At 43.8% G+C, this 23,213-nt stretch overlaps 2 protein-coding genes and 1 pseudogene across 2 annotated transcripts; 1 reads left to right on the plus strand and 2 right to left on the minus strand.

Annotated features, from left to right (window-relative positions):
• Positions 1-3,231: 3,231 nt before the first annotated feature.
• On the minus strand, positions 3,232-11,628 carry Mrpl46 (mitochondrial ribosomal protein L46). The gene is made up of 4 exons (XM_004852736.4): positions 11,369-11,628; positions 9,805-9,997; positions 8,740-8,913; positions 3,232-3,982 (listed from the first exon to the last, which is right to left on the minus strand). Exons 1-4 carry the CDS (start codon positions 11,594-11,596, stop codon positions 3,732-3,734), a joined length of 846 nt encoding a protein of 281 aa, XP_004852793.1. The 5' UTR covers positions 11,597-11,628; the 3' UTR covers positions 3,232-3,731.
• Positions 11,629-11,684: 56 nt separating this feature from the next.
• Mrps11 (mitochondrial ribosomal protein S11) lies at positions 11,685-21,777 on the plus strand. Its single transcript, XM_004852737.3, has 6 exons — positions 11,685-12,031; positions 12,158-12,268; positions 17,344-17,442; positions 18,117-18,246; positions 20,674-20,739; positions 21,394-21,777. The coding sequence occupies exons 1-6, from the start codon at positions 11,967-11,969 to the stop codon at positions 21,499-21,501; spliced, it is 579 nt and encodes a 192-aa protein (XP_004852794.1). The 5' UTR covers positions 11,685-11,966; the 3' UTR covers positions 21,502-21,777.
• Positions 19,568-20,210, minus strand: LOC110350744 (V-type proton ATPase subunit G 1 pseudogene; annotated as a pseudogene).
• Positions 21,778-23,213: the final 1,436 nt, after the last annotated feature.

A 23,213-nucleotide genomic window follows, 5' to 3' on the forward strand; every position in this document is an offset into this window, starting at 1 on the left:
CCTGCCAGCCCTGTTGCCCTCAAAGTACCTGATCTCAGGGATCCTCAACTGACTATACTTTGATGCTTTCCCCCTTACTGGGCCAAAGAAAAATTTAGAGGGTTTCTCTCCTATCCCAGCCCCTTCCTCAGCCACTCAGCAGCTAGCTGGGGCATGGGGCTCTGCTATTTCAGTGACCAATGGTGTGTCTGCACTGCCAAAGCCTCTGAACAAAACCTGTTGCTTGTTTTTCTGGCCCACTTTGGGATGGCTTAGGATGTACCTATCCCTTGCTCTCTGGGGCATCCTCACCCTGACTCATAGGACCTACCAGTCCCCTCCTCAGCCTCAGCAGCAACAATTCATCTAAGCTACCTGAACCTGATAGCAAGATCCATGCTGAATGCTTCTCCTGGAAGCAGGAACAGGTGCAGTTTCCTCCCTGGCTCTCCGTCTTAAGCACTGAAATTCCAAAGGAGGTAAAAGGTGACTTAAAGTCTAAAGTGGCTGGCCATAATCCAGGCTCCCTGGGCTTCTAGGAAATAAAGCTGAGAAGGGCGGGGGCTGAGGAGCCCTGCGCTTTCAGGCAAACAGGCTTTATCGTGCTGTGTGTGCTTGCAGCTCAGCGATCTGTGAGCTCTTAATAACTGGGTTGCTGACCTTTCAGCAGTGCTCCTTTTTCTCCTGCTGGGGTAATAGAATGGGTCAGCAGGTCTATTCTGTTTTTAGTGCCCCATAAGCCTGCACCTAACTGTGGCTGTGGATATCCAGGCTCGGGGTGGGATGGGGTAGCTTGCCTGAGTAGCTGGACGTAGTTATGGGACTGACCTGCCACACACTCATTCTAAGATTAGCTGATGAAATCCATTAATGTCCAAATCATCTGTGTGCCTTTCCAAATAGGTCAGAAATGCTTGGTTGCCACAATGCATAACACAGAAAAGGTGAAAATAGGGGCTGTAAAAGCTACAGATGATACAGCTGAATTCAGGAGAATTGGGAGCCCCTGCTGGAAGAAGGGAAACATTTACTGAGTGCTTATAACAAGCCCATACACGGTGCTAAGTACTTCCAAATAAATTATCTCATTAGCTGAGAAACAGCAGCATCTTCATTTTACAGATGAAAAAGTTAAGACAGGGTTAAGAACTAGCAGTGCACACAAATTGTCTTGAGTTTGAATTCTGATCCTTTTAATAGCAAGTAACCCTAATCAAGTCAACTAACTTCTTTCAGTGTGTTTTCTCATCAATAAAATAGGGATAGCAATGCCTGCACTGCTGGTTTAAATAAAAATGTACTTTTAGGTAAGGGTCCTTACACTGTTCTAGGTCCTAAGGAGTCACTCCACCAGTATTAATAATGATAGTTGCTGTAACTTTGAGGACATATAACAAATTCAAACCCTATTTTCTGACTGTAAATCTGGTGCCTAGGAGGAGAGAAGCTGACTCTTATATACTTTTTGAAGTTGGGGGTGGGGGGCGATAATCCAGTAAAGTGCTATGTGTAGAAGCACATACTAGGTGAAGAAATGGCCCAGCAATAAATCATCTTGAGGGTAAGATACCAAAAAAAAAAACAAGTTTGTAAGTGCAGCAGCATTTTCTCCACAGTACCAATAAAGGTGGGAGAACCAGGAGAGACTGGAAATCATTTGGGAAAGGAATGACCAAGGGAGTGGCAAGTCCAAGCCTACACCTCTGGAGGACTCTTCTGGTGGGCTGGGTGGTCTGTTTTACCTGTCATACACACACAAACACACATGTACAACATTTATCTTTTTAGGTTGTACAAACACATCTCAAACTACAATTCCTAATCCGCACACCACCATACATATCACTCTCTCTTCCACCATGCCATTTGCTTTGAAGACATCCATCCCTCAAAACACAGAGAGCAGCTTATTTTCTCCCTAGCCAACTTCCCCCAAACAATTTTTGGTCATCTTTGACAACCAGTGGAAGGTTTAAGATGGCACTCAACAAATGCAGTCAATTCTACTACAATGCTGAGTATCTTGCAGCCTAAAAATCACACTTGAAAAATAACAAAGGAGGTTTAGAGAAGACCACTCAAAACCTGTGGAATTTCGTAGCCAGAGCCCAAACAGAAGCATTAAGCCCAATGAGGACACTGATGCAGTGAAATCCCTACCACTTTGTGTACTGGTCCCTCGTAGCATTAAAGCCTGAGTATGTGCCACTACAGAGATGTGGGACCTTTGAGATGCAGCTCCTAGAAGAAATGAGTTCCAACCATACTAAACACGCTGCCAAAGTTGGGCCCTTCTTCATTCATTTTTTTAAAACAAAGGGCAGGCAAGATGTATTCCCAGTTTCATCCTTTCCACTTGGTTTCCTCTGGTATCTGAACACAATGGAAGGGCTATTTAAACACTATATCCCGCTAAAGAAACAATGCTATAGGTTGGGGTTGTAGCTCAGTGGTAGAGTATTTGCCTAACAGGCACACACCTCTGGGTTTGATCCCCAACACTACAAAAAAAAAAAAAAGAATGTTAACAAGCTATCTTTGCACGGTTATGAAAATTATCACTTCATTTTGGCCCTTCTAGGTTAGAGCAGACTAAGGCTCTGGATTAGATAGTACAGATAACATGTATGACACAATCTAAAACACAGAGCACCCTGGTCCTATGGCTGTGCCCAGGCTTCACTCCCAGGTGCCACAACTGCTCTTGATGAGCACGCTGTACCGGGGCACATCTTCCCCAGTAATGTGGGCAATGAGGTAAAGGGCAAGGAGTCAGATACAGAATGAGGCACCTCACTTTCATTATAGACAGCAATTTCTATGACCCTGTGCAAGAATACAAGGATACATCTGAGGCAGAAACAAAGTTTCCATCAAGAGGACCATCTATTTACCCAGAAGGCTGGGCAAGAGGAAACCAGGAAGTCTGATGGGATCCAGGACTGCAGCCTCTCCACTAGAACCACAAGTCTGGACAAACAGACATATCTGACTTCCTCACTCTCTTGCACTCATGTAGCAAAATGTTTATTTGTGCCCTCTATGTGGCAGGCGCCTGGGACCAGTGATGACCCAAGCAACAAACTGAACAGCCACAAGGCCCAACTCAGAGGCAAGAGGTCAGCTTTTTCCTCTAACACAAGAGATGTACAGCATGACTCCAGGCCACATCACAGCCTGGCCATGACTCCTCCTTTTGAGGAATGAAGATAAGCTGAACTTGCTTGCTACACGTGACCATTTCAAAACAGGTATGACATGATGAGTTTATTTTTAAACATAAAATGCTTTTAAGAAGGAAAAGAAGGGATGAAGGGAAAAAGTGAAGAAAAACAGCATTATTTTTAAGCTAGATTAAAACATTTTCCTATCAAATGGACAGGAGTAACAAAATGGAAAATGGCTAAGAAACTGTACACAGTGAGGTTTTTCTTGTGACTCTAGAAGCTTTACAGAATTCAAGGCTTTGTCAATTCATTTCCTTCTGTTCTTTCTTCCTGGGCCCCTTAAGTCAGTTAATTCACCATAAGGCAATAAAATAATTATTATCAGCTTGAAAAAACAAAAAGGTGCCCTAGGAGATCCCTCTTCACAGGGAGAAGCCAGTTGACCCCCCAGGGCAAATCAGCTGAGACAACACAGGACAGATTCATTTAATTCTTCAAATTGTTTACTCCTCCATATCCCCTGCACATGTGGGGCAACACGCCAAAGTCCTTGAGGCCCAACTTGTCCTCAGGCAGCTCAGTCCATCAGAGGTCCAAAAGAAATTTCCTAACCTGGGTCAAGTATTTCGGTTTCAAATAGTCGCCCAGCTCCTCCTTACTGACCCACACATGATGGCTCTTCTTCCCGGCCTGGGAAAAGTCTCCATTTAATAGTAGTGCTTTGAAGAAGAATATTTTGGCCCCGAGGTTACTCTCTGTCCGCACTGCCTGGGGGAACTTGAACTTGTAGTGGCCACAGGGTGCATTTCCTAGGAACTTGGCTTTCATGTTGTTTTCTGAAGGAGGAAAAAAAATTGGGAGATAAAAACACACCCTCCAGTTTATTCTAGTTCCCAAAGTCACAGAATTCTCTACGAATGCCAGTTCCAGTCCTGAAATAAAAGCTATCCCTAGGACTGAGGACGGAGGCCATTCCTGAAGAGCCTCTTGCCCTCTCAATCCAAATGCTTCGTCCAGGCTCACTGGGTCCTTCACACACGCTGAGCTACCACTTGAAATCAAACTGAAGTCAGCAACACAGTTCCAGAAACACTTTCTGGTAGCGAGAGCAGCTGGCTCCTGCATACAGCCTGCTCACCATCTGCTGACAATACTTGGTGTCTGTATAGCAAAGTTCACTTGCCTTTCAAAGGGGTGACACAGGCAAAACACAAAAGGAACCCCGGATTTGACTTCTATAGTATGGAAACATCATAAACAAAGTTAAAAACCAGTATCTGCAATCTGTAACTATGGTTTAAATCCTTATCAGGCATTTCTAAGGATGGGGAAAGGGAGGATTAATTACTGAGGAACTAGCTAGCTAAATGGAAAAACAAGACAGATGCCAACCTTGGTATCCACATTGAAGTGATACTACAGATGAAAGATTTAACCAAAATTTCAAATTTTCATAAACAATTTCTTCCTTCTGAATGGTGGTTTCATGGGCAATTAGTATTTCCTAAATTATTCTGTATTTTTAAACTTTTCATTTTTTTCATTTAAAAATCATAAGGTATTAGAAGAGAACATGGGATACTTTCTGTGTCATTATTGAGAGAGGAAGGCCATTCTACACAAGACACAAAATTCAAAAACCCCCAAATTAAAAAATATATTTTCCTACAAAAAATTTTATCTTCCTGCAAGGAAAAACAAAGTACAACAAAGTCAAAGACAAAATGTTAAACTAGGAAAAACATTTTCATCACATTCAACAAAGAAATATCTTCAAGTACTGTATTAAGGAGCACTTATAAATCCAGGAAAAAAATGAAATCCAAAAGAAAAATGACCCAAATATTTGAACAGGAAGTTCATGTGAAAATATCAACAGCCTATAAATATATTAATAAGTACTCAATCTAACTGATAATTAAAGTAATATAAATTAAAACAACAATAACATATCGCGGGCTTGAGTTGTAGCTTGGTAGAAGAGAGCTTGAGCCTAACATGCTCAAGGCCCTGGATTCAATTCCTAGCATCACAACAAACAAACAAATAATAACATGTCATTATAATTGGCCTTCTTTATCTCCTTGTCTGCAGGTCATGAATCCATGAATTTAACCAACTGTGGATTGAAAATTCTCGGGGCAGAAAGACAATGGCTCGATACTGAATACACACTGACTTTTTTCTTGTCATTATTCCCTAAACACTAAGTATAACAATTATTCATATGACATTTACATCATATTAAGTATCATAAGCAACCTAGAAATGACTGAAGTATACAGGAGGATGTGTGCAAGTTATACCAAATGTTATGCCATTTTATATATCCATAGATGTTCAAGTGTGCGGTAGAAGGGGAAAGGCCAGGAACCAATCCCTTGCACATACTGAGAAAAGACTGTAATAGTAAAGTTCAAAACCTTTGATTTTTATACTGTGTAAGAGAGACAAGGGAAAAAAATGGTACCTCCACACATATAATGGAGATATAAATTAGGGAGATATTATAAATAATTTGCCAACATCAATTTTAATTGTACATACTCTTTTACCTAGCCAAATCTGGAACTTTATCCTCCCAAATATTCATCTTTGCCCATGTGAGCAAAGATGAATATACAAGGATGTTACCTGCAGCTTTACTTATAAAAGCAACAGACTAAGCAAATGGCAGTACCTACATTGCATGAAATAGTATGCTGGTGATAAAAACATCTAAAATCAGTCTTTATATGCTGATCTGGAAAATGTTAAAAGCTGTATGAGGAAAAAGGTATTTAACTCTGGGTGTGTGGTGTGTCTATCTATATCCTCCCATTATATAAAAGTAGAAAATATTTATTGTTATGCTTGTATATGCATAGAAAATTTCTAAAAGGATATACACACCAACAAAAAAAAAATCTGCTAATGAGGGTTACCTCTGAGAAAGGAAAAGCACTTTCTATACATTTATGAGATGCTGTTTAGAAATTTTTCACCATATACATGAATTGCTATCCCTTATTAAAAAAACATTACTAGCATTAGATGAAGAGTTTACATATGGTGTAAGATCACTCACATACAATACAAAATGTAACCAGTGCACACTTGTGAATTATACTGGAGTATTTCTTTATTCTTTCCAAACAATTCAATAATGCATATTACTTTGCCATAAGCTGGAAAAGGTGGATTAAAAAATACAACCAAATCAAAAAGAAAAAATCAGCTCATTAAAACATGAACAAAGGATCTGAACAGGCAGTTCATGAAAGAAGAAATAGTTAATAAACATATGAAAAGATGACTAATCTCACTAGCAAGAGGAATGTACTAATCCCTAAGGGAGATCAGATCATTTTTGCCACCTAAAGAAGCAAAAACGAACTGTGCTATTTCACATGTCAAGGCAACAAGGCATTCCCACACTGCTCCTAAAAATGTCATCTGTTACATACTTTCCAGAGGACAATTGGGCAGTACTTATCAAAAACTAAGTGTGCCTAGTTGTGACCTATTGATCCCATCTCTAGAAACTGTATCTTGCAGAAATATTGGAAGTGTGGAGCAAGTGCTGAAGAAAGTAACATACTTACTTTTCTTACATACTGCTTGAGTTTTTCTTTGCCACTTTTATTTTATATTACTACTATAGTAAATTTGCAATTAATATTTTTGAAATAAATCAATATATTCTATTTCCTATGCATGTATTAAATATAAAACATACTTTTAATGTCACACATTTCCTTTAACTTTATTAATTACAAATGAAATTTTAAGAGGAGCAAAGCATAGAGCCACTTCCATGTGGGACACAGGAAGTAGTACGGAGCAAGAATCTGTCATGGAGGTTTGAGGGAAGCTGAGCACTTGAACACAATGATCCTGGCAAGTAACTCAGCCCCTAATTCCTATGTGATGACTGAGAGTGAAAACAGCAAAGGCCCCATGTTCCACTGTGGCTTGCTGCCTCTCCTACAAGCCAAAGAGGTTCTTGGTTAGAAAGGGTCAAGGGAGCACACATTGATTGCTGACATTTTGTTAAGAGCACTTAGGCTGGTGGCAGGACTGGTCAAGCAGCTGTACACCTATACCACCAAATCCATTTACTCAACCAGCACTCAGCAAGTACCTACTATGTGCCAGATACTTTGCTGAGAGTTGAAATCATAAAGAGGAACAGATACTTTCCAGGCTTTCAATGAACTCAAAATTCTGGCTGGGGAGAGAAGTGTGCAATAAACAATCACTACAGTAAAAGCATAAGTGAAAGGGCATATCCAATTCATTACTGTGACACAAGTGCCTGGAGAGGAGGACCTGGCACAGAGTAGATGTCTGTTTCATAAACTAAATAATGGTACATGCAAGTGTGATGGAAGCCTAGGAAGAGACATTCTCTTTACCTGGAGGCTCAAGGAAGACTGCAATACAAAAAGTACAATATATATAAGCAGAGTGTTAAAAACTGTGCAGCCAGACCAGGAAGTACTAAAGCATTCTGCCAGGAACCAGCATGCCTCAAAGTAAAGATGCATGAAAGGCCACATTAGTTAAGGAATACAAAAGCTTTATGAGTCAGAACTTGGAATATATATTAACAATGTAAGACAGAAGACTGATGAGATAAGGACCAAGGCAAAAAGGAAGTCTAAGCCATGCTGGAAATTTGACTTTGTATGGGAAACCTTTAAAAATTCTATGCAGAGAAGTAACAAGGGATTTGTACTTCAGAAAGCTCATATTAGCAGCACTGAAGGGTATGACACAAAAGCAAGGGGCAACTTCTTTAGCATCTCCTTCAACAGGCCAGTGTAGTGGTTCTCCACAAGTAATGTCTGGTAATGTGTAAAGATATTTTGGGCTGTCACATTGAGGGTGAGGGATAGGGTATGAGGAGGAGGTAGTACTGCTGGCATCTAGTGGGTAGAGGTCAGAAATCTTGCTAAATATCTTACAATGCACAGAATAGCCCCCCACAAACAATTATCTGGTTTCAAACATCAACAGTGCCACAGCTGAGAAATGCTGATCTAATAAGAAGTGAAGGGAGTCACAGCTAAAGCCAAGGGAATAAAAAACAGGGCTATTTGAATAGACCAAGTAGGTCTCAAAGACTTAAGTATGTTGGAATGAGGTTAAGAAAAACTAAGGTTTCTAGTTGAGTGAATGGATAAGCCATGGTACTGACAAGCAAGGTTATAAGGATAAGAAGAGAAAGAGGCAGAGGGAATAATAGAAACACCAGTTTTGAATGCACTAAAATCTCAGTGGGACAAAGATAAGATTCTCATTCATTTCAAGGGAAAGTACTTGTCTGAATTTTTCTAGTAGAAATTTTTATAAACATCAGTCTCCATTTACCTTCTTATTCTTTACTCTTAAACCCAATCTCACAGCCTATTAATTCTCCAGCTAGGTCTAAAGTCAATCTTTTTTTTTTTTTGAGACGAGATCTCACTATGTTGCCGAGGCTGGCATTAACTCCTAGGCTCAACGAATACTCTCACCTCAGACTCTCAAGTAGCTGTAACTACAGGCATGCATCACTGAATCCAGTTCTGAAGAGAATCTTGAGATTTAGGGAAAGCAGAGAACTCACCTGAGAGAGTGCCCAGTGTTCGCTCCACTGTGCCTCGGAGGGTCTCCCCTGGCTGCCACTCTGCCTGGGGTAGCAACCAAACATCCTCATCTCCAAGTTTCTCTCTGACTAACAGGACAAGATTTCTGTCTAGCTTCCGGTGCAGTGAGGTTCGGTCATTTTTTTTATCGGCTTCTATGAAGAAAAGGAGGTCAGAGGAGGCAAAGATGATCAATCTACCAGAACCGAAAAAACCATAAGTTTTAGAGCCTCCCTTTAGGGAGAGCTATAATCCTTGCCCTCAAAGAACATACAGCCAAATTACAACCTAACCCATGTCTCTAACTCTGACCTCTTTCAGGGTACAGGTTCACAATACATTTCCTCTACAGAGCAAAACATACTCCGGAGAACAAACAATACCTATAAAAAGTCAAATACAACTGCTTGGTTGAATTTATCACTATTACTGACCTAAGTGGCCCCCACTTTCTCTGCTCTTCACTCATCTGTGAAACAGTGACAATAGAATCCCTTGCTTTAAGAGGGATTTCTGATGAAACACAAAAACTAGAAGAAAAAGTTTTAATATTTTCCACTCTGTCCTAGAGTAGGAATTAAACTCAGATAACATTCACCAAGTTTAACTGAGAAAAGGCTACCTCAACACAAAAAAGTAACACAGGCCTTTTAAAAAATTGTATTAGGATAGTTGTAAAGAATAAGGGAAACTAGGCCGGGGATTTAGCTCAGTAGTTCCGCCACCTGCCTCCGAAGCACAAGGACCAGAGTTTGATCCCTGATACCAAAAAAAAAAAAAAAAGAATTTAAGGGAAAGAATTTACTTTCCTCAGAGATATTCTGTTATTTGAAATTGTTACTTAAAACACAAAGCAGAGACTAAGCAACTGTCCTATATTTGGGAACCGGAATATCCTTCTTTCCCTTTCTTTTTGTTGGCTTAAAAAGATCACAAATCTGGGCCAAGGATTTAGCTCAATGGTTTTGCTGTCTGCTGCGTAAGTGCAAGGACCGGAGTTCGATCCCCAGTACCAAAAAAAAAAAAAAAAAAAAAAGATCACAAACCTGTTATACGCGCTCCAGGTTTGAAATTTAGGAATGCCTGCTCCCATGAATCTTCCAAATCTTGTACAAGCAATATATCCTGTTCATCTTGCTCTACATCAGCGTACAGGTCAGCTTTCTTCTTTGCCAGCCTCTGGGCTTCATCTAGAATACGAAGTTCATGGTCTGAATATAGGCTTTTCTCTACTTCAATCTGAAAAAATTAAAAGAATCAAAAACAAACCAAAAAAAAAGAAGAAAAAACAGTAATAAATAAAACAAAGCTACAGCATCCCTGAACAGGCTCAGAAGTTTATCATGACATAATCGTGACATACAATCAAAACGCTATACAGAAAGAAAACAAACAAAAAGAAAGAGGTGTCACCTGCATAAGGCTTCAGTTACACTTGTCAGAATGTCAGAATGTGACTAGGGGTCAAGACTGCTACAAAGAAGAGGTCTGGGACGGGCATTGCCTGCCCACTACCACACTCCAGTCCTGCCAATCTTTGATTAGCATCTTACTTTCCTGCCTCAGGGACTTTACAAATGTTCTTTCTTCCCAGAATGTATTCCTTCATGTTCTTTCTCCCAAAGGATTTCTACTCATCCTTCTGATCCCAATTTACTAAATTTCACTTTCTCGGAGAGACTTTCCTTAAAACCTCCCATAAACTCAAAACTAGACGTCCCTGTGAAACGCATTATTCTATAATTTCCTTCTCAACACTTACCAGGGTCTGCAATTACTTATGTGATTATTTGGTTACGGGCCTCCTCCCTTCATTCCACTGGACTGAAAACTCTAAGCCATAGCTACATCTGCCTTATTCAGTACTGCATCTCTATCACAACACACTGTCTGATACACAAAAATGCATGTCCTAAGAACATCTGTAAGGTGAGTAACGATAATTTGCCAAGTGACTGCACAAGTAAACCAAGAAACACACACACACACACACACACACACACACACACACACACACACACACAGACGAGTTTATAGCTTTCAATAGTCCAAGACAAAAACATCTCAGATTCTCTGGAAACATAACACCCTTCGGTCATTATTTGTGGGGTCTTAGCACCTTCACAACCACTACACTTATTTTTCGCCCCTATTTTACCTGCCCTTTACAGAAATAGCCCTGTGAGGTAAAACAGAGCCGACTTTATCACAGGTATCTTACAGATGTGCCCCCGCCTCCTGTGCTTCCTTCTTAACACGCATCACACATCAGACTTTCTCCCCTCCAGTCAGAGAGCGCTTGGTGAGAGGGATTGGTTCCACCGGATCCCAAATGCGTTGGATGAATAAAGAAGAAAAGTGGTTCCAAAGTGTTGTCCAAAGAGACAACAAAGGAGGGCAATGAAAATAAACTGTTTGTTAAACGCCTATTGTGTTTCAACCCAACACATTAATTAGTTCTATCTTGCAAACAAGTACAGTGAGGCTGAGAAAGAAGAAACCCTTTGCTTCAGGTCACACAAACTAATTGGTGACGAAGTTAGTATCCAACCAAGGCCCGTGTGCTATTGCTTCCCCTTCATCGCCCTTAAACCCACATCCTAGTCTTACCTGCTGCAGCAAAGCCGCCATCTCTTCCTGCAGGGGGGTCAGAGGCTTGGAGATGAGCGGTGGCCGCTGCAGACACAACGAGCCCAATAAACGCCATGGCGATCTGTTGTTTAAGGGTGCGGTCTCGAGAGACAGGCTGCGAGAACCGAAGCCACCTGCCCAAAGTTTCTCGAACTGCCACCAGCCTCTCGTCAATCCTGACACTGTGTGCCTCACAGGCGCCGCCATCTTTCTCCCTTCCCACAATGTCCCGCGGCTCCCAGAGGAGACCTCAGCCAATCCCTTGCTCCCATAAGGCAACGCGGGGGCGTGGGGAATGGGGGAGAGGTCGGTCCCTAACCTACTACCACGAACCATTCCAATATGCAGGAGTGGTTGAAGTTCTCTTGTTAGGACATTTAAAGGGGGAATAATTCCCAAGTGAACACGCAACGATAAATTTTATTGAGCAATTAAATTGAGAAAAACATTTAATGCACCCAATAAAGAGCAACAAGATAAATTTCCCTTCTCTACCCTCCCCCGCAGGCACTCATGGTACCGGCGCCTCTAGCTACCCCAACGCCACCGACGGGTGCTGACTGGGACAATTCAAGTCATGCAGGTTGTAAGAAACGTGGGGTCTTGGATCCTGCGGGCATGGACTGGGTCCCAGACCACCCGGTAAGAATAATTGCCCCTTAGACTCCACCGCCACCTTTGGGACTGCACTTCTGTCCGTGTCTCAGGTGTTACTTGAGCTCCAGTGACCGTTAAGCCAGGACCTTACCGAGCTTTCCTTCTCCGCAGGATTATGGCGGAAGTCCCAGCCCGGACCGTCCACACTGGCGCCCAGGAGATGCACGATGCAGCGGCCAAACAGGAAATTGAGCAGGAGCCTACGAGCCACAGCAGATTCAGGTGAGGGCCACTGAGATCCAGTCCTCGGGAGACCCACTATCGTGACTCCTGCCCACCACCCTCCAGAGCCCGAAAAGCAGTGAATTCCCAACCCTGTCACCTGCCATCCACAGGACCTCATGCAAATCAATCTCGGAGAGTCCGTTTTCTCGTCAAAAACATGGGGCTATTGCTTAGAGGCATTGTGTGTGAAAATCAAATGAGATAAGCTCTGGAACTTCGAGTTGTTCGGTGAACATGTGTTGAGTGAATAAGTGAATGTCAGATGTATGTGTGCTTTCTTTCCACCGAGATGGATTTCATGTCAAACTAACAACTGTCCCTGCCTTGGATACAGAATGGAATGAAAGGGGTTTTTACACCTGGGAGCAGATCATCCTGCACTATGAGTTGATTGAAGGTCCGGGGTGAGTTTCATGCTCACCCTTGGGCGCTGGCATCTTGCCTCCTACCAATGCCACTACCTAGGTGTCCAGGCAATGTACCCCTTCAATTAACTTCACATCCATTTAACAAACGTTTACTGAGAACCTACTATGTAGCAGGTACCATGCTAGGTACCAGAAATACAAAAGGTCATTCTACCACTAAGATAGTTCACAGTCTTTTTCTAAAAAAGATATGCACACAGTTTCACCATATTCTGGTCAGTGGTATAATGGGTAAGAACTGGTTGAAAGTATGAAAGAAAAAATGCCTCACTTCTTAGAAATCAAGCAAGAAAGTGAAGATAATGTGAAGTACTTTGAAGTTCAGCTGGGCAAGATGAACAGACTCAGCCAAAGATAACTTCTCTGTGTAAAAGCATGTAGTTTGAAAGAATATAGTGTACTTAGGTGTGGTGATGACAGATGAGGCCAGCAAGACAAGAAGAAATCAGAATAGTGAAGGTCTTGTCTGACATCCTGGAGCTTTTACACTTTCCTCACTGCTGAAGGAATTTAAATCAAGATTCTGTTGTAGGCATTTATTCAGCATTGTCAGGGTTAGGGGTGTAGCTTGCTGGCAGTGTGCTTGTCTACTGTGCATGAGGTCCCATATTTGGGACCAGCACTAGGGGGAAAAAAATTGAACAATGCCAGGCATTGGCATAAACCTGGCCAAACAGAGAAAAAGCCCCGCTCCATAGAACTTAAATCCTAGTGGGTTGGGAACAGCAAATAGAAAACAAGTAAAACAGTGGGAGGTTCCAGCAGGCTTGCATGTCCACAGTGTATAGGGCTTGTAGGCCATCTTGAGGACTTGTAAGTGAGATGAGAAGCCACTGGAGAATTGAGCAGAGGACTGACACGATTTTGCTTGCTTTTTAAAAGGAATCTCTGCTGCTGTGTTGATATTAAGCCACTGGGGAAAGTTATAAACAGAAAACTGGAGAAATAATCCAGGCAAGAAACAATGCTGGTGTGGACCAAGTTGATAGCAGTGGAGATAGTTTAAATAGCCGGACTGATAAATCTTGAAGGTACAGTGTAGCCAACAGGGTTTGTTAATGTAAGGTGTGAGAAAAAGAGAGGAATGAAAGAAGACTCCAAAATTTTGCACCTGAAGAACTGGAAAGATGAAGTTACTCATTAAGATGGGGAAAAACTGTAGGAGTTTAGGTTTGGGTGGTTTCATTGAAGGTGCCTAGTATTAATATCTGAGTGAAGGTACAACATAGAGTAGAGATTTAGGTGATGAGGGTGAACCAGTGAAAGTGACAACCTCCAGAGAGGCAGAAAGAAAACCAAGAAAGTTGTTTTTTCAGTGCGGTTAATGGTAGGGAGATCGGCTGTGTCCAGGGCTGCTGATATGAATGCTTTGATAAGCTAGTACAGAATTGCTGGTTGGATTTAACAATGTAAATTTGGTTGGTGATGTTGATGAGAGCATTTCTGGTGGAGTGGTAGGGGCTGATGACTGATTGGAGTGGGTTCAAGGAGAATAAAAACAGGAAGAAACAGGAGTGTAATCAGTTTCTCAGGGGACTTTTGCTATAAGGGGAAAATAGAGAAATGAGCAGTCGAGGGAACTTGGGTTCAAGGAGTTTGATTTCTTTTTTTTTTCTTTTTTTTTTTCTTTTTGGTTTAGGGCATAACCGTATGCTTTGCTGCTGGGAATAATGCAGTAGAGAGGAAAGAACTACACACTGAAGTGCAAGCACTGCTAGAGCAGTGTCCTTGAGGGACTAATATGCAAGCAGAGCTTCAGAACAAGGGAGACAGCAAAGGCCATGGGCACAGATGTTTTTGGTCGTGGGAGGTGGAAGAAACTCTGATTGCTTTGGCTTCTGTAGAGGTCATCAGCTGGCATTGAGTCAGCAGGAAGGAATTAGAAGCTTGAGGAGACAAAAGAAAATTCAGAAGAGTCATCAAGAAGAATGGAAGGATAATTGAACAGGGGATATTGCCAGGCAGTGCTGAGGGCCCACTTGATGCTAGCAGTCACTGAAATACAGCAGTGATTCTCAGCCTAGACCAACTTTGCCCCCAAGAGACTTTGTGTAGTGTTTGAAGACATCTTTGGTTGCCACAACTTGGGGAACAGTATCTAGTAAATAGAAGCCAGGAATCCTGCTAAACACCCCATAATTCACAGGACAGCCTCCCACAACAAAGAATTATCTTGCCCAAAATGTCAGTAGTGATGAGGTTGGGAAGCCTCCATCACGGAGATCAGTTAGCATTGCTGTATTTGCACAGGTTGAGTGGCTGGAGTAATGGGTTTAACCAGGGAGAGGGGCTTGCTAGAGGGGTATAGTGAAGTAAGAGAAACAGAATCGAGAGTGTCTGCGAGGGGGTAGTCATCAGGATTGGCCATGAGGTTTAGGCGAGGAGGGAAATGAGGACATGAACGTGCGGGATAGTGGACAACTGATAGGATTGCTGGATTGCAGGTCCTTGTGGGATTGAAGGGTTCTTGGAGTGAAGATAGCAGGAGAGGGAGTGTGCTGGGGTGGTGGTCAGAGAGTATGGTGCTTGAAGATCAGAATGTGGCTGCAGGTACTGGTAATGACAAAGGTGAGGTGTGACCCTAGGAGTAAATGGCTATGGTAGGACAGAGGGCACATGTTGTTGAAGGGCATAGATTGAGAAATAGAAGCCAAATGGTTGGAAGGATCTTACTGAAATCACCAGTAATTACAGTAGGAGTAGTGCTAAGGAAAGCTGAACCAGGAGCTATGTCTTTGCATTTTCTACATGTATTTACATTTTTTAAAATTGTCTCCAGCAATTATACTAGAAAATAGGTTGGTCTCGGGCCGGGGATTTAGCTCAGTGGTTCTGCCGCCTGTCTCGCAAGCGCAAGGACCCAAGTTCGATCCCCGGTACCAAAAAAAAAAAATCGGTTGTCTCTTTAGTTACCTTGGTGTAACGATGGGTAGAAAGAGGGAGGTGCCTGAAAGCTTTTCTTGCTTTTTGGGGGGCTTCCTTGGGTGAGCCATTTGTTCATTTATACACTGAACCTGAGAGGTTTAAGGGCATACTCTTGTTCAGGCTTTCAGGTAAACAGATCAAGTTCTGAATCCTTTCTAGTTGTAAAACTTTGCTGTCTGTAAAAGACTTTACAGTGATGACACTCAGACTTCAGTAGATGGTTTTTTGACCCCCTGTGAACAGGGGAAATAATCAGTGGAGAAATGATCATCTTTTAAACATTTAAGTCATCTCCAAGACTCATCCTCTTCCCATATCTGCATGTAGGCAGAGAAGCCAACAACCTCCTGGACTTTACATCATCTCTAAGATCAGACCTCAGGAAAGAATACACATGTAACCTTTGGATACCACTGTACTGTTGTTTAGTTTTATCTTTTGAAATACCCTTAGAAAAGCAGCAAGAGCTGAAGGGAAAGTGGTGCTCAGATTACAGTGTTGTGTCTAGAATAAAGTTTGTTGTATGAGAAATTCAGCGTGGCTGTGTGGGATACAAACATGAATCTGACTTGGGTGCGGAAACAGAGTGGAGCAGTGGGTTTTCTCCCAGCTGGGTTGCTGAATGACAGTTGTGTGTGTTCAGATTTTTAAAAAGCACAGCTTGGTGTGCAAAGCTCTGCACTGGGGTGAATCTCATAGGTCTAAGCCCAGCTTCCCTTAAGAACCCTAATCCCCTATTTGTACCTGAGTTTCTTCATCTAAAAATGAAGAGAACTTACATACAGCAAGCTGAAAATAGACTAAGACTGAACTCAACACAGTGTCTAAGCCAGTGTTCCCAACACAGTTCACATATGATTGACCTGGGGTATTTGAAAAATAGATTCCTGGACCCATTCTGAAGTCTAGGGTGAAGCTTAAGCATCTGGATGCTCGGGGTGACTGTTTTGCCTCCAGTGAAAACCACCAGTCTACAGTAGAGATTTGCAAACTATGGCCAGTTGCCTGTTTTTGTAAAATTTTATTGGAACACCCACACTTATTAATTTACTATTGTCTATGGCTATTTATAACAGAGTTTAGTAGTTGTGACCCAAATCTCTTGACCATTGGCCAAGGAAACCTAAGATATTTGCCATCTAGCCCTTACAGAAGTTTGCTAGGATATTCAGAAATGGGCTCATTCTTATACAGACAAGATATTGTCTGTGATTGACAAAACAAGAAGTAGAAGTTTGTCTAGATTTTTAAACTGCAGTAAGAGTGGTCTATAAAGGACTTGAAAGTACTGATGTGATTCTCTAGCAAGACAAGGAAAGATGGGGAATATGAGTTAAATTATCCTTTCTCATAGCAGAAAGTCCCTAGATATGTCTGAAGTCAACAAGTCAAAAAATACAGTAGCTCCAAGCAGGAATTGTACCTTACTGGTGGAATGCTTGCCTAGCATGTACAAGGCCCTGGGTTCAATTCCAAGCACTACAGCAGAAAGAAAAGCCCTGTAAGTGCAGTGCTCACAGAAACCACAGTAGCCCCAGAGCAATTGGAAATGAATGGTGGGGACAGCGACCCTCCAAGCAGGACAGGGGCCTAGGGATGTTGTTTTTCGTTCTGGGCTCGTCAGTACCATTTTCTGTTTCTTTTTTTCCAAGTGATATGTCTTCAATTTTTTTTTTTTAATCAAGACAATTTTAAATAAAATGTTTCTTCTAATTGCAGCCTTTACCCTCCATTTCCAGGAGAAGAGAGCTCTCTACGATGGGCAGGGAAGAAATTTGAAGAGATCCCAATTGCACACATTAAAGCAACCTACAACAAGTGAGCCAGAAGGGGAGCCCCTGGGTGGTGGGGTTCCTTCCACTTCAACCCTCCACAGATGAGAAATCAGGGTGCCAAGTGCTGCATGATGATATTGATACAAGGGTCCCCAGGCTCACCACTTCTTATTTGAGGAAAACACTTCTGTCTTGCTAAAATTTAAGTTTCAGATTGTATCTATAAGGGTTTTGTTGTTGTTGCTTTTGTTGGTTTTTTGTTTTGGGGGGAGGGGGGGTTTTGCCTTCTTTGAATACAATATTTCCTGTTCAAGAATTGGGGGAACTGTATTAGGGTCAGACAGTCCCCACCATGAAGGTGCTTATCAAGTGTTGGCTGAGTACTGAGGGGAGGAGAGTGATGGGAGAGATGATCGGCAAGTACACGGCTTATTAATGAAGTAACCAGAAGGTAAACCTCTGAGTAAGTGCCAGCCCCTTAACGTTCTCACCTTGGGCCTTGATGCACTGACCTCTACGTCAGAGGGAGAAAGGTGAATGGTGAGTTCAGAGTGACAAGACTTGTGTTGTTGTGAGACGTGTACACACATGTGAAGGGAGTTCCCAGCCGTGCATCAGCTACAGAAACAAGTGAATTTCTGTCTCCCCCAGGCTAGGTTAGTGCTCTTATTTCCCTGAACAACAGTTACACTCATATGCCTCCTCTGTTTTCCCCAGCACACACATCCAGGTGGTCTCCTACAATAATGTGCCCCTCGCCCGCACTTCCTGTGGCACAGAAGGGTTTCGGAATGCCAAGAAGGGCACGGGCATCGCAGCACAGACGGCAGGCATAGCCGCAGCGGCGGTAAGTGCGTGCACCCCAAGGTTCCCTCGGTGTCGTCCACTTTCTGCATGGCTGATCCCTGTGGAGAGTTCGTATTAAAGTAGCCATTCAGAAGCAGTGGCATGCGCGCCAACCCCTGTGAGAATATGCCCTGACGCTCCAGGTGGTATGAGGAGGTCTGTGTGCAAAGGTTCTTTTTGCTTTCTCCACTTCATTACAGATAAAACACTTGGCTTATCTTAGGAGTCAGAGCCAAAGTGATGAAGGCTTAAGACTCACAACTCCTCAATTTAAAAGCCCTTAGCATGGAGTGGGGTGAGGGTGACAGTCTCTTTGGAGAACATGTGATATAGTGAGGACTCTCGTACAATACCAGTTCCAGTGTGAAAATACAGATCTTTCTAGAAGCAAATTGTCAAACACTACTGTTGGTATATTTATTGAGCAACTTCTGTGCTCTAGACACTTTACATTCATTATTGTGAATCTTCAAAGGACCCTCAGTATTAGCTACTTTTTCAAGAGCCAGTTTGAGAATCAGGGTGTGTGTAGCATGGTCAGAGCCAAAGAGCTGGTTCAGCTCCCTGACAGGAGCCCAGCCTGGCCTGAGACTACAGCCTGCACGCACTCTGTTCTGTAGCCTTGGCCTTATGGCGTTCATCCCCTTCCAGGCCATAATTACAGTATTTCCTATAATAAAACCTTCTTTTTTTTTTGCATGACTAAGTCTTCACTTTTACTACTAAATGATTATCAATACACCAAATAATACGTAACAAGTTCTTGAGTCCTATCGTCTAGTAAATTGTTTTGTTTTGTTTTGAAACATGGTCTCACTAGATAGTCCAGGCAGTCCCGGATCTTACTATGTAGCCCAGGCTGACCTGAAAGTGATCCTCCTGCCTCAGCCTCCGAGTGCTGGGATTACAGGCGTGCACCACCACAGCCGGCTCGTCTAGTAATTTTGGTTAAGATAAACTAAGCACAGCCCAAGCAAGTATACTAGTATTTGCTTTTCTAATCTTTCCTCAAAATATACTATTTTAAGGGTGGCTACTGCATCATACAAGTTACAAATAGCTATTTACTGCTTTTTCATAGATAAAGCCCCTGACCTTCAAGAAAGTATAAGGGAAAAAAAGTTTAATCCCTTCCTTTCTTTAAAGAACTGTTTTTTCCTTTTCTTACTAAATCTAAGAATGAAAAAGTCAACACTGATACACATGTTGCTTGAGCCTAAATGGTATAAGGAAACAGACAATATATACTCATTAAATTTCTAAGAAATACAAGGCAAAAAGATGAAATCTTTGGAGAAAGTACTAAGTTTGTCCAAAGAAGCTAGAAATGCTACTCTCCAGGAAGTGAAGGGAACTTTTACACAACATAAGAAATAATTTAATGCATTTCATAAGAACAGAAATCGACTTTGTTAAAGCTTCATATTCCATGAGAGCATCTACAATGCTAATCCACAGAACAGGTGCTTCTTTCGTCTATCCATTGATGCAGTAGTTTTCACGGATTTCTGGCCGGATGTCGCAGACAGAGGCCAAGAGGTTATCCAGGACTACTTCTCTGTTCTGCTGGAAGTAGGTCTGGAGGATGGCCATCTTCTCCTGGGTCTCCTCCACTTCACTGCCGTAGCTGCCGTGGGACCCTAAGGCCGCAGCTTCTTTGGCCTCGAACTCTTTCTCCCTCCACAGGCGGTACTGTTCAGTCTCAGCCTGAGCTGCTTTGGCCTGCTTCAGTCTCCAGTTCTTTCGCTTTTGGGCCTCGGACACCTTCTCCAAGGCCCACTTCTCGGCCTGCAGCAGCTGCTGGATTCCCTGCGACTGGCTGGCCATGGCTGCTGCCAATAAAACCTTGATCTTCAAACAGTGCTTGCCCTCCAGAAATATTTATTGCTGTGGATTAATGATCACCAAAAATCAAAATATTATAAATGTCCAACAATGGACAGATGATATACAATTAAAAGAAATATGTCAGTGTTGCCGGTGGCTTCCACATGGCAGGTTATGAGTAACTTCTGTGTATTTTCCCATTTCTGTAAGGAACTGCCTTTATCATCCAAAGGGGAAAATTAACTGTAAAAATTTTAATCTATGACACTTTTAATCTCAGCCTTGAAGTCCAGGGGAATACCTGAGGGTCTGCAATTCTGCGTTTACCTACCCGAGAAGAATCTGAGTAGTGTTCAGGAATCTCCATTAGGTGGCGGTGCTGTGCTGGGCATAAAGACCACAGTCACTGTAGTTCTGTGCCTTACAGGCTCCGAGTCTGCCCTCCACCACAGCCATCTCCCCCTTGAGTCTTCTGTCCTCTGCCTCCCTGTTTGCCCCTGTGGCTGCCTTTTCCCTCTGGCTCCCAAGGCGGGCAGGAGCCAGAGATTGGGACACAGTAGTTCTCTCCCTGGGCCACTAACCATTTACCACTTCTCTCCAGAAAGCTACGGTGAAGGGTGTGACCCACATCCGAGTTGTGGTGAAAGGCCTGGGCCCGGGGCGCTGGGTAAGTGACCAGGGTTCTCCATGGTGTGTGTGGAATTCGGGGTTGAGAGCTGGGTAAGTGAGGGTAGGAAAGCCCCCTTTAGTGGGTTTCCCTGGGATGGCTTGAAGTTTCTTCCTGTTGTTCCTATAATCTACTGACCCCCTCCACATGAGCCTAGATAACTTTGTTTAAGTCACTGGACCCTCCCTGAGCGTCCCCTGTGTGCCAGGCCCCAGGAGTGGGAACGCGGTGCCACAGGGGACCATCTCTCAGTACATACCGGGGGCAGGCTCAGCACCCAAGCAGGAGCATCTCAGGATGGTGGGGAGAGGTCTGTCAAACAGGATTCTCTGGTGGTGAAGCACGTGCTGGGGGCCTGTGGGGGCATTCCGCGCTCAGCAGCGTGGTCTTTGGCTTTGATATTGAAGATGTGCCAAGGAGTCTTCATCCTCAGATTGTTAAGCACAAGGTGGCAGATGCAATTTGAGAGGTGGTCAGTGTTGAGAACTTAAGGCCAAGGGGCTTGGCAGGAGCCCTTTGTGAGGGGAGAGTAAGAACAGGGCTACAAGTGGCAGAGCCAACGCCTCCCCACTCCTCCCTCCTGCCCTGACTGGTCTGGAGGCGATGGGTCTCACCTCTGCGACCATGCCATTCTCCTCTTTCTGCTCCTTCCAGTCTGCCATCAAGGGCCTGACCATGGGCGGCCTGGAAGTGATCTCTATCACAGACAACACCCCTCACCCACACAACGGCTGCCGCCCCAGGAAGGCCCGGAGGCTGTGATGGGAAGGGAACCTGCACTGGAGCCTGACCTCAGCTCTCACCTCCGGCTGGACCTCTCAAAGCCCCCTGGCAAAGCGACCCTGAAAGAGGGCTCACTGGAGACTTTTGGGCTCCCTGAATGTCCTCCTCACTGCAGCCTTTGCTCCCACCCCTACTGGAGAAGGATGTGCCCCCTGACCCATGCTGTGCCTCTGAATGCAAAGGGAGCTGTGGGGACAGCAGGGCCCCAGGCTCCGGCCTCTGCTCTTTGGAAATAAAGGACTTTGACCATCTGTAGTAATTGTGGCTGTTGCTCTCAGAGTTACAAGCAACAATCCCCAGTTGCTCCTGGAAGGAAGTATACGTTGCGTGCCACCCTTGATGGAAGGAAGTATACGTTGCGTGCCACCCTTGATGGAAGGGTCCACTGTAAACCTGAGCTGCTGTGACCCAGACCCTTTCTTTGGCTTCACACACTCAACACCTCTCAGCCAGGATCTCCAGGGCTCACTACAGCAACTTTGCACACTAACAAGTTGTAATTTGGCCCCAACAGAAGAGCTTTCTACTTCCCACCTCTAGAGTCTGAGAGAAGATGCCCCAGTTAGCGGCCACACTTGAAGTTAGCCCCAGCAGTGTAAGAGGGTTGTCCATAGTTCAGGTCTTCTGGAGTGACAGGCTCACCACACTGAAGTGGCGGTCAGCTTTTACACTGCATGAGCCTCCCCATCCCTGCATCCAGGAGGGAGTCTCCAAGGTTGGCGGTGAGGAGGTTGAGTTGCATGAACAGAATTCCCCAGGAAGGAAGATGGCTGGCCAGATGCCCTGAGAGGGTGCAAATCAAGAGCACAGGGACGTGTGCTGGGGTGGACCCTGAATAGTGCTGGCTGTGGGTGCAGCCCAGCCCCCCAGGCAGGACTGACAGCTCCTCAGTCAGGGGTCTGGGGTCGCTGGTACAGCTCGGAAGCCAAAGATGTAGGCTCGAGACATGGGAGAGATCCCTCTTCCATGGATGAGCCTAAGGCCAAGAGTGAGCATCATAGAAGCCCAGAAGGAACTGTGAAGCCCACAGAACACAGTGTTATTTTATTCACAGGAAGCTCTGGAAAAGAAGAGCCTACAAGCTCAGATAGGACGATGAGGACCCTAAAAGATCAGTGGTCCTCTGCCCAGAAATGATTGCTCAGCACGAGCCCCAGGAATCAGGCCTCCTTTCTCAAAGCATCCTGGGAAACGCACACTGCTATACTGTTGTCACAAGCTGCCATTGCACACTGATGCTCCCAGGCTCTGGGTAGCCAAGAAAAACTGCTCTCAAGTGGAAATATTCTTAATCATTTGGTCTTGGCTTCTCAAAGACTGGCCCCAACCCCCTTCACAAAAGATTGGCCAGTCAAGGCAGTTTTTGTTTACTAAAACACTGAGCTGTAAGTCCCCTGCTGCCACAAGCCCCCCTCAGCTGCAGATCTCTGTCCTGAGCAAAGGTGGAATGTATGTTTGCCTTTCCCCAGGCAGAGGAGATGCTGAGGCCTGTGTTTGGTCCCAGAGCATCTGCACCAGCAGTGTTGGCATCAGCCTGTGGGACATATGTCCTTGTTTCTGGGCAGCAGGACCTCAGATAGTTTCTATGGGTGCAATTTTACTTCTAAAGCTGTTGGCACAGGACTGGCTACATAAGAGATATCTATCCTGTCCTATACAAGCAAAAACTGCAATTCCTTTCCTTTTGGCAT

Source organism: Heterocephalus glaber, unplaced genomic scaffold (genome assembly GCF_053883595.1).
Source record: "Heterocephalus glaber isolate CG9 unplaced genomic scaffold, H.glaber_assembly_v1.0 deba00001531, whole genome shotgun sequence".
Taxonomy (NCBI): Eukaryota; Metazoa; Chordata; class Mammalia; order Rodentia; family Bathyergidae; genus Heterocephalus; species Heterocephalus glaber.